Source organism: Monodon monoceros, unplaced genomic scaffold, assembly GCF_005190385.1.
Source record: "Monodon monoceros isolate NGI ecotype Baffin Bay Population unplaced genomic scaffold, NGI_Narwhal_1 Super_Scaffold_21, whole genome shotgun sequence".
In the NCBI taxonomy this organism is placed as follows: Eukaryota; Metazoa; Chordata; class Mammalia; order Artiodactyla; family Monodontidae; genus Monodon; species Monodon monoceros.
Window position 1 is genome coordinate 50,725,151 of NW_021703778.1, and position 19,405 is coordinate 50,744,555.

General features: G+C 38.2%; 1 protein-coding gene across 1 annotated transcript in view; it reads right to left on the reverse strand.

Moving 5' to 3' along the window:
- The window catches only part of CERS3 (ceramide synthase 3), a 98,467-nt gene that overhangs the window by 64,333 nt on the left and 14,729 nt on the right, over nucleotides 1-19,405 (reverse strand). The window contains exons 2-5 of the mRNA XM_029238507.1: nucleotides 16,949-17,066; nucleotides 10,936-11,054; nucleotides 3,531-3,588; nucleotides 2,526-2,576 (exon numbers count right to left, since the gene is read on the reverse strand). Coding sequence (XP_029094340.1) covers nucleotides 2,526-2,576; nucleotides 3,531-3,588; nucleotides 10,936-11,054; nucleotides 16,949-17,066 — 346 coding nt within the window. The remainder of the gene's footprint in view (nucleotides 1-2,525; nucleotides 2,577-3,530; nucleotides 3,589-10,935; nucleotides 11,055-16,948; nucleotides 17,067-19,405) is intronic.

Here is a 19,405-nt window from a genome sequence, read left to right on the forward strand (position 1 = left end):
TGATAAGGCCAAGAAAGAATAAGAGTTTCTTCTTTCTTCTATGACAAACAAGCCTGTATGAGACTAACTCTCCTAGTGAGAACTACTTAAAAATATGGATAAAGTATGGATAAAGGAAAAAAAATATCTGTTTGAAGGCACTGGAGAACAACCAAAGCATCCAGAACCTGTGGAGCCAAGATTTCAAAGAGAAGAAAAATGCATTAAATGGAATCCTTTATTTCAAGTGCATCCTTAATTTAAGAAGTACTACAGACCCTAAGCAGGATAGTTTCAAAGAGAACCATACCTATGTATAGCATAAAGTCTGCATTTGCTAATTTATAAGCAGTATAGAGCCCAGAGACTAAGAAGCAGTAGTTAAGTAGGACTTTTGGCAATCTCATAGTGCTAGGAAGCAAACTGGTATTCAGGGCCAGCCAGGGAAAAGGAGTCCTGGTAAATACTATAATCTTTTATTTAAAACCACTGTAAGGGAATACCCTAGGAATATGGGTATGTTGTAAATACATCTGCCCTCACAAAGACTGGAGTCTATATTAAACCAGTTCAATCATAGATAAAATTTAAGGTGATCTGTCTCTACTCTGCTTAACAGAAGTGAAAGTAAGTCCTCTCAGGAGGTAGATAATACCATTTCTAAGCATTATTTTTCATATGCAATGTCTATCGTTCAATCAAATGTTATCAAGCATAAGGAGACAGGAATAAGAAAGAAAATAGACCCATAGGTGAGCAAAATATTGGATTTATCAGACTCTGACTTTAAAATAATTTTAAAAACTAACCAGGTATTTAAAGTTATTTTTAAAAATTAGTGGGAATTTTCAGTAGAGAACTGGAATCCATAAAAAAATAATTAAGTGAAAATTTGAGAAATGAAAAATACCATAACTAAAATTGAGAACTCAAAAGATGTGTTTAAGAGCAGATTAGACACTGCTGAAAAAAGCACTAGTGAACTGGAGGACATGAAAGCAGAAAATATCCAGAACTGTGAAGGGTCTGAGATTTTACCCTACTTGCAAGTTAGCTTGCCATAGTTTCATGAATGCTGATAGAAGATATGAGACTCCTGGGTCAGAGATAAAGAATAGCTTATTATTCACACTAATACAGTTGCCAGAATATCAGTATTTGGGCCAGTTCTCCCATCCCAATTCCCATAGCTAAACAAAGAGGGTCAGGTGACATCTGCACATGCAGTGGGTTTTGCTACCAGAGAGGAACACTGAGCTAGGGAACTTAAATCTTTATAATGGACAGTGACATGCATACCAATTGCTCCAGAGGAGACATTATCTCTGTCTTCCAAGGTTGCTTGCCATACAAACATCCTTGAAATGACAGTACAGAATAAAAGTCAGTCCGTGTATCACTTCATATGACATGCAGAAATGCAAGAGGTTTGTGGAGAACTGTGTCCCTATAGACTGAAGCAGTAAGGCAAGAGGATGGAAAATATTAGGGAAAGCATAAGAGAGCTTCGGGACCTAGCATAAAAGTCTAATGTATTAGCACACTTGTAATTGGAATTCCAGAAAGAGAGGAGAGAGAAAAGAACAGAAGCAATGGCTAAGAATTTTCCAAAATAGACTTAAGACATCAAGCCACAGATTAAAGAAGTACTATGGACAATAAGCAGGATAAATTCACAGAAGACCACATTTATACATATCATATTAAAATTGCTAAAAGACAAATACAAAATATTAAAATCAGAGAAAAAGGACACCATTTGAAGAAGCAAAAATAAAATGGACAACTGAATTCTTAAAGAAACTGAGGGGATCCAGAAGACAATGGAATGACTTCTTTAAAGTGCTTAAGGAAAATAACTACTAACCTAGAATTCTATGCCCAGCAAAAATATCCTTTAAAAAAATAGAGTAAAATGATAACATTTCCAGACAAGCAAACCAAAGGGGCTTCTATGGCCAGAAGGATAATAATCCCAGATGGAAGCATGGAAATGCAAGATGCCAAGGAACAGCAAGGAAAGGGCAATTTGACTGATTTACAAATCAATTATTGTAGTGACTTGTAGGGTTTTAAATATTTGAAGGAGGGGATAGGAGTAGTCTGATGATCTTTCAGTGACTGGAAAGAGGTAAGAGCACTGATTTACATTAGACTCTGATAATTGAAGGATGCATATGGTAATCTCTAGGATAATTACTAAAAGAATAAAAACATGCATAACTGAAAAGCTAATACAAGGGAAGAAACAGTAATAATTTTTTTAAAACTTCACTGTCCCATAAAAAAGTAAGAAAAGAGTACAATAAATGAAATGTATCAGGTGGTGAAAGTAGAAAATAAATACTAAGATGGTAAATTTAAACTCAAATACATAATTACATTAACCACAAAGAAAAGGAATGAGACAAGTGAAGGGTAAATAAGGAACAAGCATAAGTAAGCTCCAGGACTTCACTGAAGTGGACGGAGAGCAGGAAGGGACTCAGACCTAAATCAGGGGACAAGCTGCTGAGGAGAGAAGGGACTACATCAGTGTGACTTACCTGTCTAGGATAGCCATTCCAAACCTCCCAAAGGTCATATACCCAAGGTTTCTGGAAAAACAAGGAACCAAGAGAAACTTTGTCAAAGGCTGATTTCAGCAGAGACATAAGCCCTTCCTTATGTCACCGATAGGGAGGAAACGTGCACAGTAAGATGCACTTTTATCACATTCCTGCTGCTCCAGCTGCACCGCTCTCCCTCCACAGGTGTTTCTACTTGTTCCTATACAACACCCCTGTGACATGCACGACTTCTAGTGAATCTGGAACCAATAATAGTCCTGTGTCACAAAGGAAATTACTTATTTCAAACAAGTGCCTCTTCTAATGAAATTATTTCTGAACCAATTAGATTACTGCTTCTGTAGCAATAAAAATATCTTGAAATATCCGTAGCAATAAAATATCTTAAGAGAAATCTTGAGAGAATCTTTAGAGACATCTCTAAAAGCTAGCTATATTTTTTTCTGTTTAACAATTTACTATTAAGTTTATATATCACTTAATGAGGTAATTGTTTAATAATTATTTAAACAGACAATGCAAAGAGAATATGGTAAGGAGAGATTTGATTTCTAATGGGCAAGAAATGAAAGTCTTCATAAACAAGTGGCCTTTGATATGGGACTAGATGGAATTTGATGGGTAGAGATAGAGGGGGAAGGGCAAGACATTTCTGGCAAAGGGGATAATATGTGCTAAGATCCTAAAGTGGGGATGTGCCAGGTATATTCAGTGGATTGTCAGTGGTCCAGTTTAGTTGGTGTGTGGGTTACATGAGTGGAAATAGGGAGATATTAGGTTTAAAAACTAACATTACAAATGCAAAGCTTCACAAGCTTTGAAAGACAGACTAAGGAGTTGCTATTTCTCTAGGCATTAGAGTGAGTAGAGGTTTAAAAGCTAGTTACCTTATTGAAAGTATTATATCCCAAGGAATTCACAGGCAGGAATTTTAAAAATTAAAGACAAATTCCAATCAAAGATATCAGAAAGACAACTTACATCATAAAGAAATGCAATTCCAGCAATGGTAATCATTAAGTAAAATGTAAATCGCCAGCTGCCAAAAGAAAGAAAAGTCTTGTTAAGGTGACTGACAACTGAGGAGAAAAACACTTGCTATAACCGTTTGGAAAGAATGCACATCTGGAGTCAGAAAAATCTAAGTTGATATCCTGATTCTGCCACTTGTTGGATGGCTATAAGTTCAGATAAGTAACTTAACTCATGGAGCCTTAATTTCTTCATCAATAAAATGGGAATAACAAGACTTACCTCAAAATGTAAAAAGAATCGAAGATAACTTATGAAAAATATTGATCATAGTGGCTGGTATAAAGTAAGCAACAATAAGTCATAGCTATTGTTATTATTAATATGCCTAGCCTAGTTCCTGACACATGATAAACGATGGTTTGACTTCGTATTATCTAGGTATTCATTTCATCCCAATTTAATTCCCAGTGAAAAGGTTTCTATGTCGCTAGACTTTAGTCATGTCTCTGAAAAGCAGATTATGAAAGAATATTTTTTTCTCATGTATGGAGAAAGACCTATACAGTAGATTAAGGGACTTAAAAGACCAGCTGTAATGCACAGGTCTTATTTAGATCCTGATTCAAATAAACTGCAAAGAAAATTAAGACAATCAAGGAAATCTGAACACTGATTGAATATTTGTTGTTATTAAATAAATTTTTAAGGTATGATAATATCTAAAATAGTTCTTATCATTTAGAGATACATACTAAAATACTTACAAATGAAATCATTCAATATCTGATATTTGCTTCAAAAGTGATCTTCAATAATAATTGGATGAAAGTGATCAAAAGTTACAAACTTCTTGTTATAAATTAGTACTGGAAATGTAATGTATAACATGATGACTATTAACACTGCTGTATGGTGTATTTGAGATTGCTAAGAAAGTAGCTCCTAAAAGTTCTCATCACAAGGAAAATTTTTTTTCTTTTTCCTTTGTGTATCTATATGAGATGATGGATGTTAACTAAACTTACTGTGGTAATCATTTCACAACACTCATAAGTTATTACATTGTACATCTTAAATTTATACAGTGCTGTATGTCAAATATATCACAATAAAACTGAAAGAAAATTATTATCCACATACAAAAAAAACAATCTGTGGTAGGGGAGAGAAGTAGACGAAGGCAGAAATGACACAGGATGGCCCTGATAATTATTAAAGTTGGTGATGAAATCATAGCATACACAGCTCATTTAACTAGTCTTTCTACTTTTGTATATGTTTACTACTTGGCAAAATGAAAAGGTTTTAAAAAATTAGTGCTGTTTTATCTAATGATTGCTGAAGCAACAATATTAAAAATAACATTTGTTCCTTACATTTGTGTAATGCCTATAGTGCTCTCCTCAACACACCTGTGAGATAAAAAAGAAAGAGGAATATCGGCCTATCCCCACTTGGGAGATGGGAAGCCGGGCTCATAAAGGCTAGGCCGTCCCCCAGATCACCCAGCTGAGCAATGACACAGTCGACGCGGAAATATAGGTCTTTGGACCCTGAATCCAGTGGTGTTTACTGAACACTGTCACTGTCTCTAAGCTACATGACAGTTTTTCTTTATGGCTTGTTTTGATCAGGGAAAAAAGTAGGGTTCAATTACTCAGAAAGTTGAACCATAAAAATGAGCCAGTTGAGACTTGATCCCACTTGTTTTATTTACTGTTGGTCCAGCAAAGCCCCACGCTTAGATGTAGAGAGCATTTCCTTGGTCCTTGATTATTCTGGCCAAACGAGAAGCACAAAAAAGTGATGATGAGACCTGCCAGTCCCAAAGGAAGCCATAAGTCTAGGTGGCATATCTCATATTATTTGTTTCTCAAACATGTATTGACCTCTTGACACTGTGCCAGGCACTATGCTAAGCACACTTGTGTGATGTCACATTTTCTTCCTCAAAACAAGCTTAAGTAGGTACTATAACTAGTCCCTTTTATGTATTGTTGCTTGGTTCTCACAACAACCCTAAAAGGTAGATAAGATGAATACTAAATGATGCTGAGGTTGAGAGAGATCACATAACTCACCCTCAAGGCTGTACAGTAACAACCAGATGCAAGAGTAAAATCCAAGTTTCACATCCTCCTGGACCAGTCCTATCAGGTCTGTTACGCTATGCTAGGGGTTCTCAAAGTCAGGGATCCCTGACATCAAAATACTTTCATAATAATACTGAAATGTTATTTGCCTTTTTCACTCTTATTCCTTCTCAAGTGTGAAGTGGTTCTTCCCAGGGGCTACATGTCCTGTGATGTTATTATTCCTCTGAGAGCTGATGACATATGTGCTTGTGTAGTCTAATGCTTTATAAATGTTTCAGTTCTAATTTCTAGTACAGTAAATATCAGTAGGTATAACACACACAAGCAGATGCTCTTTGGGGTCTGTAATAGTTTTTTTTTTTTTTTCTGTCATTAACCTTGTTTATTTCAGGGATCAGTGAAGTTCACCAAAATCCCCAAGATATTTTCCTAGTTGATGGTGAAGACTAGAGGTGCCAGTTAAAATGTTAAAATACAGAGTGCACAGTTAAATTTTAATTTTTCAGATAAACAATGAATACTGGCACCTGCCTATACTAAAAAAATTGTTATTTATCTGAAATTCAACTTCACCTGGGCATCCTGTATTTTTTTTTTAACATCTTTATTGGAGTATAATTGCTTTACAATGGTGTGTTAGTTTCTGCTGTATAACAAAGTGAATCAGCTATACATATACTTATATCCCCATATCTCATCCCTCTTGCGTCTCCCTCCCTCCCATCCTCCTTATCCCACACCTCTAGGTGGTCACAAAGCACCGAGCTGATCTCCCTGTGCTATGCGGCTGCTTCCCACTAGCTATCTATTTTACACTTGGTAGTGTATATATGTCCATGCCACTCTCTCATTCTGTCCCAACTTACCCTTCCCCCTCCCCATATCCTCAAGTTCATTCTCTACATCTGCATCTTTATTCCTGTCCTGCCCCTAGGTTCTGCAGAAACAATTTTTTTTTTTTTAGATTCCACATATATGTGTTAGCATACGGTATTTGTCTTTCTCTTTCTGACTTACTTCACTCTGTATGACAGGCTCTAAGTCCTTCCACCTCACTACAAATAACTCAATTTCATTTCTTTTCATGGCTGAGTAATATTCCATTGTATATATGTGTCACATCTTCTTTATCCATTCATCTGTCGATGGACACTTAGGTTGCTTCCATGTCCTGGCTATTATAAATAGAGCTGCAATGAACATTGTGGTACATGACTCTTTTTGAATTATGGTTTTCTCAGGGTATATGCCCAGTAGTGGGATTGCTGGGTCGTATGGTAGTTCTTTTTTTAGTTTTTTAAGGAAACTCCATCCTGTTCCCCATAGTGGCTGTATCAATTTACATTCCCAGCAACAGTGCAAGAGGGTTCCCTTTTCTCCATACCCTCTCCAGCATTTATTGTTTGTAGATTTTGTGATGATGGCCATTCTGACTGGTGTGAGGTGATAACCTCATTGTAGTTTTGATTTGCATTTCTCTAATGATTAGTGACGTTGAGCATCCTTTCATGTGTTTGTTGGCAATCTGTATAACTTCTTTCTGTATTAGTTTTTAAGAGAACAAAGGGGTCCTGAAATCAAAAAGCTTGGGAGCTGCTGCACTTCACTAACCATGAGCTGAATGATGATGTTCTTGTCAATGCTATCTTCCTTGCTTCAAATGAACCTAAGGCAGTAAAATGTCCTTTTTTTTTCCCCAGGAATGGCTGACACAAACATAATTGTAAGGGGAAAAAAAAAAAACTCTTGGAAAAAAACCCAGAAATTGATTGGTTAGACTCACATGGTGATGTTGAAAGACGAGACTGCCAGGTGAGATCAGGGAGGATCTGGATGGAGTGAACTCGGGGGACATGAGAGACGCTGACAGGACGGACATGGGGCTCAACGGTGGGGGAACTGGACGAAGCAGGCAGTGGACCTGCCCGAGGGCCAGCTGGGCAAGCGGCAGTCCACCCAGCGGGAGGAGAGCGCCTCTCTCCACCACCGGGGGGCGCCACTGCCTATATACAACAGATACTTGGAAATTACTCTGTTTTTATTAAACTTTTCATTGCTAAATGGAAATGCTTATTTTAAAAAGAAAAGTGATCTGCTAATATGGAATTTGATTTGAAAATAAAGGAGTCGCTATGGATTAAAATCCTGAATTCTGTGAAACAGGGCTTAGGGGTCATCCTTAAATAAAGTAACCATGGAAACAATACATTGAACTTAAGATGTTCAGAGACTAATCCATCCTGATATGGAGAAGTGTCTGCCTGTTGGAGAGTAATTTGTAAGAGTTCTGTGTTGGAGAATAAGTTTCCTGAGATTTCCAAAATGCCTTGGGCTAGGTATCTCTTGCTATGATTCCTGTAGCACATCCCATAGCTAGGGAATAAAGTGCAGCCCCTATACAATTAAAGAGCTTGGTACTTTGCTTTAGTCTATTTATTTGATCCATAATAACTTTTAACAATTCCCTGATATTTGTGACATTGCTAAAGAATAATGTAAAAGTTAAATTATAAAATTGTGGGTTCACTCCTGTTTCCTGAATACATTGTACTGCTTCCTGCCTTTGCTTTACTTAAAACATGCTGCCCTCAAATCATGCTTTCTTTTTTTTTTAATTAACTTATTTTATTTTATTTATTTTTGCTGCGTTGGGTCTTCATTGCTGCATGCGGGCTCTCCCTAGCTGCGGCAAGCAGGGGCTACTCCTCGTTGCGGTGCGCAGGCTCCTCATTGCGGTGGCTTCCCCTGTTGTGGAGCACGGGCCCCAGGTGCGAAGGCTTCAGTAGCTGTGGTGCATGGGCTCAGTAGTTGTGGCTCACGGACTCCAGAGCGCAGGCTCAGTAGCTGTGGCGCACGGGCCCAGCTGCTCTGCGGCATGTGGGATCCTCCCGGACAAAGGCTCGAACCCGTGTCCCCTGCACTGGCAGGCAGACCCACAACCACTGCGCCACCAGGGAAGCCCCCATGCTTTCTTTTCTTATGGAAATCTGACCCATCCCTCCCCTCAAGGTCCAGCTTATGCCTGACCTCTAGAAAGCCTTTGTCTAATGTATCCAACTCTGCTGACGCCACCTCCTCTGAATGCCCAGATCACATCTGAACATGACTGTAGACCACAGGTATACAGGCCCATGTACCATTGGGAATGGAACAACAACAGGTGTTGTGGTTTCATAAGTGATAGTCTCATCTCCCTGATTAGCTGCTTTAGGCCAGTGACCATACCTTCCACTTTTACTTCCCTCTTAATATCTACGAGTCCATATGATCTAGGATAGTGCCACATACCAGGAAGATGGTCCACACAACCCTCTGCATTGCCTGACTGATTGATAATAGCAACTTGAAATTCCCTTCTCTAGCCTGAACTCTGTGGCTGACTTCTAGCAGACTCACTGACCGCTAGATTCCAAATGTTGGGTCCTTCTCACACAGTTACTTGACATATAGGGTTCCCTGCTTCTGAGAGGTCAGCATTAGGTGGCAGGGGCAGTACAGTGAGCAGAAAGAGTATCAGAAAAGGAGTCAGAAGGCCTAAGGGCAACAGGCGTCCAACAGCCCGGCGACCTTGAGCAAGTTCCTTAAACTACATGATGTGCAGTTTCTCATTTCTCAAACAGGGCCCCACTTTCCCTGACTGCCTCACACTGTTGCTAGGAGGATCAATCCAAGATTATTTATAAACTGGAAGGCACTATAATGTATAAGAAATTCCCGGAATTTCACTGCAGTATGATTCAGCTCAGAGGCTGAGAGTTAGTCCCTGCCTGGGGACTTTATTTAAGATAAGAATCATTTGATAGAAAGAAAGAAAGAATAAATGAATGATAGCAGAAAAACAGGAAGATGTAATGTGAAAACAGCTCCAGTTTGTAGTGTTTTGTAGTGACGGTCCAGAGAGATTCACTTGGGCCAAGCAGACATAGCAGAAACACAATATTAACCAATCTCTCAAGAGCTAAAACTCAGAGAGAAGCAGTTGGAAAACAAACCAGGTCATATACCTCTAGCCACTGAGGGAAAGGCAATGGAAGCCTGCTGATGAGGAAAAAAGTCTCGAGACACCATGAAGACTTGGTCTGTGCCTCTAAACATCACCAGTTTCACAGCAGGATGACTGTACCCGGCAATGCATAGGTAGTTTAAAAAGTCATTAAAGTTTAGCCTTCCACAGGCTTGGTTTCTTTATTTGAGAGTCTTATGCCATCTCCCTATCCATTTTACCATCAAAACAAAAACATCTGGTGAAAGTCACTAGGCAATGTGAGGACCTTAAGAAACAGGCAAAAAGAAGGAATGCTATTGGCATGTAGAATGTGGCATCAAAATTTCCCAACTGGGCTTCCCTGGTGGCGCAGTGGTTGAGAGTCCGCCTGCCGATGCAGGGGACACGGGTTCGTGCCCTGGTCCGGGAAGATCCCACATGCCGCGGAGCGTCTAGGCCCGTGAGCCATGGCCGCTGAGCCTGCGCGTCCGGAGCCTGTGCTCTGCAGTGGGAGAGGCCACAGCAGTGAGAGGCCCGCGTACTGCAAAAAAAAAAAAAAAAAAAAAATTCCCAACTAACAGGCATTGTCTGGATGTAAAGAAGAGGAACAAAGTAAGAGCAATGACCTAGACCCTCTTTTTGGCACAGGTGTCAGTTTTTGCCACCAAGGGAGTAACCTAAAGTATCGATACTATAATACTCTGCAAAGAGAAAAAAAAACAGAGTTGTAATGAAGCCAAAAATAAGTGTGGTACAGTCTCACTGCACTCAGAACGTATTTGAAGCAGTCAGCTCTGCAAAAACCCTATGTGTTGCCCAGCTCATCCTGACCCCCTACTAAACCAGGCAGAAACCCAGAGGAACTGGCTGCCCAGTCCACAGGCAGGGGTGGAGTAAGAGCCAAGTGAGACAGAAAGAAGTCCTCTCCATCAGTGTTGAGAGAGGAGGACAGCACCCTCTCAGACATTCTCTGCTCTTATAATGTGATAGAGTAATGTGATTAGAAACAGGCGATAGTCAGATGAGCTAGGGCCAACTGATACCCTAGAAAAGATAAACACCAGGTTAAGACATTTTTATGATTTTTCTGGACTTTAAAGATAAGTACATAACATCTCCTGTTCAACTAAGAGAGTTCATAGCTTACCTTGTTTCATAGAGAAGGAAAGTGAAGCACAAGGGGTGGATGAGTGGCTAGCATCAAACTCCTGATGGTAAGTGACAGAGAGGGTTCAAACCCTTCTGCTGCTGCATCCTAAGGATTCCTTCTGAGATGACTATTCTGCTCCATATAAAACTGTACCATTTCAAAAGCTTTAACTGTCCTTACCAAGCTTCTTGGAATTTCTTCATCCTGCAAGGCCTATCTTGATTCCGCCGACTCCTAAACCATCTTTCAACCTGGCGCTCTGTCAAGTTACACTTTTTTGCCAGTCCATAAATATCAGTCTGAAAGGGGATGAAACAAATGAATGAGTGCTTAAGAGTAGAGTCAGGGTGGCAGGCAGTCAAGAGACAGTGAGATTGGGTTACAAGTGCTTGTGCACTGGAGAGGAGAGAGTTCTGCATTAGACCTTGAGCCAGTGCATTTACCTCTTTTGCTCATGGAATCACACACACACACACACCTCAAAACAGAGAGAATGTTAGTTCCCAGAACTCTGAGTTGTTAAGAAAGACCAATTCTCTGTAAGTTGGTAGCAACCCGTATATTCAAGTTAATATGTGGCTCACTCATTCAGCCAATTTTATTTAGGGCCTCCTAGGTTCCAGGTAGAGTAGTGTAGTTTAAGATGTCAATCAAACCCAATCTCTTCATTTTTTCTTATGAAAAAAATGGAACTCCAAGGGTTTTAACAACTTGTCCAAGACCTAAAACCAGTAGCAAAGTGAAAACAAGAACTTAGGCTCCTGTCTTTTCTGTTATTTCACACAATCTTTCTACCAGATCCAAAACTTTCACATTTAATCAGATGTACAGCCTATTTCAAACTAATCTGAAATAATTCCAATTGTAAAAAAGGATTAAGGATTGCTGACTATAATAATGATGATTGCTTCTCCTCTGGAAGGCAGAAGTTGTAGGTTATGATTTAAAATTGAAAACAATATGGATGATGGATTAGCTCAAAGGTCACAGATTTGAAGTTCTCCCAGGGCCAAACAAGAACCCAAAATGATTGAGAGGACCAGGTCTGCTTCATGGTGGGATTTTAAGTTTTATTCTTTCAACACAGACATGCTTTATATGTTAAACCTACAGTACTTTCCACTTCCACAAGGAAATAAGCTCTGTAATATTTTTTGAGACATCAGTCTTCTTGATCTTTCGTTTTCCTATGTTGAGTACAAGAAATATTTCAGCTTACTCCTAACTTTAGTAGGAGAAAAATAAAATTGTCCCTCAGCCTCAGTTTTGAGGAAATAAGCAGGAGCCATATGGATGCAGCCAACAGGAAAGCACATGGCCCATCCCAAAGGGACAGTGGCGACCCAGCTCTGACTGATGGCTCCCAGAGTGAAAGTGCAGTCCCAGAAATCTGATGTGAAATCGCTAGGTTTTTTTTTTTTAATGTTGAATTTACTTTAAATTTTAATGTTTAAATTTAAATGTTTAAGTTTAAAGTAAATTTAAACCAATCATGGACCAAGATTGGTGAAGGTCAAACAAAGCCTGACCATGGGCCAGTTGGCTGCACACCCAGCTGTCTGTGATCAGTCGTGGAGCTTCTGCTATGTTATTGTGTATAGTTTACATAATTGTTCAGGCGCACAGGACAACAGTAGATAAAATTCCTAAAGAAGCTCTCGTGCTGAAGACAGGCAAAGGACTAATTGCAACTACATACCTACTGAACTGCTAGCCTATTACTTAATCTAGAGAAAGAAAGCAAAACAAAACAAAACTAAGATATAGCCCACATTATACTCTGTTTCCTTGTAAATTATCCTCTCTAATACCTATTATTTTGTAGGCCAAGGGTTCACCTGCTGTTTTTTGTTGTTGTTGTTTTGGTTTGTTTTTGTGTTTTTGACAAGACTGAATTGGCAACTATTTATTGGTGTCTACTTCCTGCAGGCATTCTGCTTTCTATTGGAGATCTAAATGAAAAAGACCAGTATGGGCCTCCCCTTCACAGGGTAAAGTCTGTCTGGCGAGGAAGTCAGAAAATGCAACAAAGGATTCTAATAAAATATCATGAGTGCTGAGATAGGGGAGGATAAGGGTACCATGGGACCTAACTTTACATAGGCAGTTCCTGGAAGTTACACTTATGCTGAACCCTGAAAAATGCCCCAAGAAGGAGAGGATGAAGAAGGAGTGTCCTGGCAGCATGTAAGGTTGTCTGGAGATGAGAACATGGGGGAGTTGGGGGCACTTGAGGAACAGATAGAGGCCTTGCAGGGTGGAAACATACAGAGAGGTGAGGAGGAAAGATGTGGCTAAGGCCACAGCAAGGAGGGCCTTGCCTGGAATTTATCTGTAGGTTACAGAATGTTTGCATTTTGAAGTCTCCCTCTTGCAGGTGTAAAGAATGAAGTGCCAGGAGTGAGCAGAGGTAGAGACGGTGTTCAGCAATGAGCAAAGTCCCTGTCCTCACACTGGAATTTTCCCAGATCTGAGAACAATCCAATTTTATTATCCCATCATTTCTACAGATATCTGCTGAATAAATGCTTCTAGAAGACAGTGATCAAACATGATCTGAAGCATTTTTTTTTTTTCTGATTTGGAGCACAGATGAATCTGGTTGAAAGTCTTGGCAATACTGGCCTCATAGACCTACAATTTTATTGGGATAGAAATCATCTTGCAAACAAAAGTCTTTAGTAGTATTTTGTTAATGATACATGAAACAAACATTTTATTGAACACCTACTATGTACAGAAAATTGTGTAAGATGTTATGGAAATACAAACAAGCATAAATAGGAAACAAATGACATTCTCTTGGGATAATTTAAGTTGGGAAGACATATTTGAGAACGCTCCTGGAGAAGTCTATATGATAGGCACAGACTACAAATAACAACAGCTGACCTTGACTGTGTGCTGGGCACTATTCTAAGTACTCAATTCAAACTCTGAATTGAGAGCGCTGTGAGGTAAGTGCTGTTAACATGCTCAGCTCACAGAAGGGGAAACTGAGGCTCAGAGTGGTTAATTTGCTCACCTCCACACACAGTCTTTTCTCACAATCCATGTTTTTAGCCTGACACGATAGTGTGTGTGTCTGTAGAAGGGAAAGGCTCTCAAGCAGAACCTCAGGGAGAAGTAGTGTGGCCTGAAGGAAGAGCACCAAATGGGGCTATGAGGCCTGGCTACTTGATGCAAAAACCAACCCTCTGGGACTGTGGAGGAGCCACTCGAATTCTTTGACTCTCACCCATAAAATAAACTGGACTAGAGAGCTGTTTGCCCTAAAAATGTTTGAATCTGTGGTTGAGACAAGCTAGCAAACTGGAATGCCCCGTGGACCACAATACCTGCTTTATGTCAGCCTTATGGCACCACATTTTCTTTAGACATCTTACAGAACTACACACTCATTTGTTCTGCAGCAGTTCTCAACATGATTTTGCTGAGGAAATGGGCTAGTTAATAAGTTCTGCTGTTCCTTCATTTTACCAACAGCAGGAAAATTGATCTGCTGGCCAGAGATATTGGTATGCTATCATGGTTCTCTCTCAGTACATCTTGAAGTTGTCATTGAGATACACACAGAGCGAGACACGCACATATAAAAACAGTGGACACATAGCTGCACATACACAGTCACAAAAGAAGTGTGCGAAATCGCAGATCAAAACTCTCAATAGAGAGGCTTCCCTGGCAGTCCAGGGACTCCACGCTTCCAATGCAGGGGGTGTGGGTTTGATCCCTGTTCAGGGAACTAAGATCCCACGTGCCGCATGGCACAGCTAAAAAATTTTTTTAAATGAAAAAAACAAAACAACTCCCAATGGAGGTTCATGTGTACAGCATTTTGGACCTCATCAATACCATGTTATACCCTTCTGTGCTAACCAGTCCAGAATTGATACTGTATATACTGAAATGTTTTTGTTTTTATTGGTACAGTCTATTGCAGCTGAAGAAGCATCCTCAGATTTGTGTCCGCAGTTTCTTTTAATAAAGTCAGGTGTTAGATACCTGTATTACCACTGCAGTGCCTTGAGATTACAGGTTCGGAATACCCACCCATCCCTTGAATCAGCACAAAAATTTTTTTTAGTCCTCCCAGCAACTTGTCTTACTTCAGCTATAAATTAAGCAAAAATGCTACCTGTATGACACTGGCCAAGTTAATGTGTGGAGGTATTGTGATATTATTTTGTTTCCACATCTGAAATCACTATTAAGGCAGGTGCTTTGCATTCCTCTACTATATTCTTCTATCTTCCTAAGTTCTAGTACTTTTATTCTATGGGCATTTTACTGGCCAACTTGTCATCTTGATCTGTTATACAAATACTGCCTTGATTTTGTAATCTATGAGCAATATAAATTAGGTGTTTTAATTATGTCCCTTCATCTTCATGGTTTAGTAGAGGAAGCTTTCTAACACTTGAAGTTGATATATAACATTTCTTTTACTTGATGCAAATGTCCAAATTATATCTACACTAAGCCATGGTGTACTGTCAATTGAGTTAGAACAAATACTTACACACACAGCTCCAGACTCTGAAATATATTTTTAACATTCTATTCACAGATAAAGACATCATTTGGGCATAGCAGAAACAGCACTCGACAGGGAGCCATGGGCCAGGGTCCAGCTGGGGATTTAGCCACTGATTAGCTGCATGACCTAGGACAGGTCATTTCCTCTGTTGACCTTAGTTTCCTCATCTCGATCATAAAGAAGAAAGATGACCTAATCTCTAAATCTCTTTCAGTTTTTCTTAGTTTTTCTTTAACTGTCACATGGCTAATTTCTCTCCATAGCAGAGAAATTTGATAAGAGCCGAATTTTCTACATTTTTTAAAATATCCTAAAAAGCTGTACAGCAAGCACAGCAAGTAACTGATAGCTACCACTGTTTTTCATGTTTTATGCAAGGTATTACCAAGGTTAGTTATTCTCAGAGAGAAACAGAGAAGGATAATAAGGACTCTCTGAAAGAGTCCTAACTTTTCGTTATTCTCAGAGAGAAACAGAGAAGGATAATAAGGACTCTCTGAAAGAGTCCTAACTTTTCATAAACACAGCTAAATAATTTCCTGTCTGAAAAACATGAAATGATGCTTAGGCATTATTATCACCAGTGGTAACAACAGTATTTAGATGAATGACTGCAGTCTTTTAGAGCACAAGGAAATGAAGAACACGTGGAGATGGTTTGTCAGATTGTCCTCATTTTAGAAAAAAAGGCACATACAGAAGTTGAGGGCAGAACAAGTTAGAGACAGTGCTGGCTAGCTGTGAACAATTCTGAACATGATGCCTGGTGCTATGTAGTCAGACCTCAACATGGCTTCTTTGTGCAGGGAGCCCACCAGACCAGTGATAGAAAGGCTCATAGGAAAAGCAAGTGAATTCAGCAGACAAGTTCAGGACCTTAAAAATCTATCTATCCTAAAATTGTGTTAGCACATACTTTTGACTTTTAAATTACTGGTGAGAGATGTCTGTATTCATCATAGAGGGTGCGCCACTTTTGGAGAAGTTTTTATTTCATCTCTCATTTAAATATGGGGGTATAACTAGACTTGCTTAGACACTATTATTTTTAAATATAACTTTTAGGTTAAAGCCATTTTCTGTGGCGTAAACATGCAGCGCACCATAACATTTCATCAAGTACATCTCATATTGAGAAGAGATTTGTGACTCTCCTAACTGTTCTATCTCTGGGGAGTGGGCACAGTATATTTCTGAGTATTTCGAGGCCTTGGATAAAGTAAAGTGTCCTGCTCAGGAAAGCCACCCAATAGACACTTTCATAGTGCGTGTAGTGTATATTGATGGTGTCACAATTATCAAAAGTGTCAGATATGGGCAACTCTGCCTTAACAATGATCTTTTTTCATTAGTATATTTGTATATATGCTACCATTAAAAACTAAATTTTGACATGTACACCCAAATTATGGCATTGATGGTTAGCATTCAACATTAGCAATGTTTATAGTTTTATATTATAATATTTATTTGTCATTTTATATTATGCTGAGAATGCTGCATAACTTATCAATAAAGAAAAAAAAATCAAATGATTCAAGTCATTTGCTGCTCAACTGAAACAGATTTTTTGCACAGATAAGGTAAACCACAGATGATTGAAACATTAAGAAAGGAGATTTTAAAATCCAAAAACGAAGAATCTGTACTTACTTGAGATGGTTTCCTTGTGGAATGTTTGAAAAAATTCTCTAAAACAGTATTTGGTGTAATCTTCTTTCTAACTTCCTCTTTAATGCCAATTGTTTTTGCTAGAGGTGAAGCAATAAACCTACAAAAATATGAACAAAAGTAAGTTCAAAATCTGAGAATGAATTCACAATGTCACCAGAAAACTCAAGGCAATTTTAGATTCCAAATGAAAGATCAGTCATTGGGCTATCTAAAGCCAATATCTGCCTTACAGAAACTCAAAGAGAGCAAAATTTGAGAACTTTTATACACGCAATAACTTAAAAAAATAAAATATAGTTGACTCTTTAACAACATGGGGGTTAGGGGTGCCAGCCCTCAGCAGCACAGTTGAAAATCCTCCTTGTATAGCTTATAGTCAGCCCCCGTGTAAGTGGTTCCTCCATATCTGAGGTTCCACATCCATGGATTCAACCAACTGTAGATCTAGTACTGTAGTACTTACTATTGTAAAAATTCTGCTTATACATGGAGCCTGCAGTTCAAACCCTTGTTGTTCAAGGGTCAACTGTACTTGCACAGTTCTAAAATCCATTTTATGTAAACCCAAATATATTTATATGCAAGATCCAGGAACTGAGATAAGCCATTTTACTTAGAGTTTCATTTTTAAGACTACCAGGGATTAAAATTAATAATAGTTTTGTTATTAAGGTTTTCTTTGGTGATACTATCTTCAAGAAATTATTATGTCCCTATTTGAAGTTCTAACTTATGAAAAATGGCATGACTCTTGGGTAAATATCTAGGAATGGGATTGATGGGTTGTATGGCAAGTATACGTTTAACTTTATAAGAAACTGGTCCAATGTTTTCCAAAGTGTCTGCGCTATTTTACATTCCTATCAATAAGGTGCCAGAGTTCCAGTTATTCCATATCTCTGCCAGTAGATGGTATTGCCAGTCTTTTTAATTTTAGCAATTCTACTGCATGTGTGGTGGTTTTTATTGATTTTTACATTCTAGTTTTTATTATTTCCTAACTTCTGCTTATTATAAATTTAGTTTGCTTTTTTCCCTTGTTTTTTAAGGTAGAAGGTATTGATTTGAGATCTTTCTTCTTTTTAAATATAGGTGTTTACAGCTATGAATGTCCCTCTAAGCACTGCTTTTGCTGAATCTCATAAGTTTTCGTATGGTGCTTTCTTTTTCATTCATCTCAAACTATTTGCTAATTTACCGTGTGATTTCTCCTTTGACCCATTGGTTATTTAGAAGTATGCTGTTTAATTTCCACATATTTGCTTATTTCTCAATTTCCTTCTGTTATGGACTTCTAATTTCACTCCATTGTGATCAGAAAACATGCTTTGTATGATTTCAATCCTCTCACATGTATTGAGATTTGTTTTATGGCTTACACGTGGTCTATTCTGGAGAATGTTCCTTGTGCACACAAGAAGAATGTGTATTCTGCTATTATTGGTGGTGTGCTCTACAGATGTCTGTTAGGTCTAGTTTGTTTATAATGTTAATCAAGTCTTCTATTTTCTTGTTGATTTTCTGCCTAGTTGTTCTATGCATTATTGAAAATGGGGTACTGAAGTCTACAACTGTTATTGTTGAATTGTCGATTTCTCCCTTCAATTCTGTTTGTTTTTGCTTCACGTTTTTGGGACTATGTTGCCAGTTACATATATATTTATAAATGTTATATCTTCTTGATAGATTTACCCTGTTATAGTATAAAATGTCCTTTGTCTCTAATAACAATTTAAAGGCTGTTAAATTGTCTGGTATTAGTATAGCCACTCCAGCTCTCTTTTGGTTACTGCTTGCATGGTATATATTTTCTCATTCTTTTACTTTCAACCTATTTATTTCTTTGAACCTAAAGTGTTTCTCTTGTAGAAACCATATAGCTGGATCATATATTTCTATCAAGTCCTCCTATCTATGCCTTTTAGTTGGAGTATTTAATTCATTTACATTTAATGTAAATTACATTTAATTACTGATAAGACAGCATTTATATCTGCCATTTTGCTATTTATTTTCTGTATAGCTTATGCCTTTTTGTTTCTCATTTCTTCTATTACTATCTTGTTCTGTATTAAATAGATATTCTGGCATACTTTTTAAATTTTCTTTTTTTTTTTTACTGTTTTTAAAAATTACCTTCTTAGTGGTTCATCTAGGGATTACAATTAACATCTTAATTTATAACCTCCTAGCTCAGATTAATAGCCAAATAATTTTAGCACTATACAAAAACTCCATGATCTCCCCTCTCTGTGCTGTTACTGTCATATAAATTATATATTTATAAATTGTGTTCACATCAACATACATTTATGATTACTATTTTATGCAGTTGCCTTTTAAATCAGATAGGAGAAAAACATGTTACAAGCAAAAAATGCATTTATATTTTCTTTTTATTTCTTATGTAGGTAACTTTACTGGTGTTCTTTATTT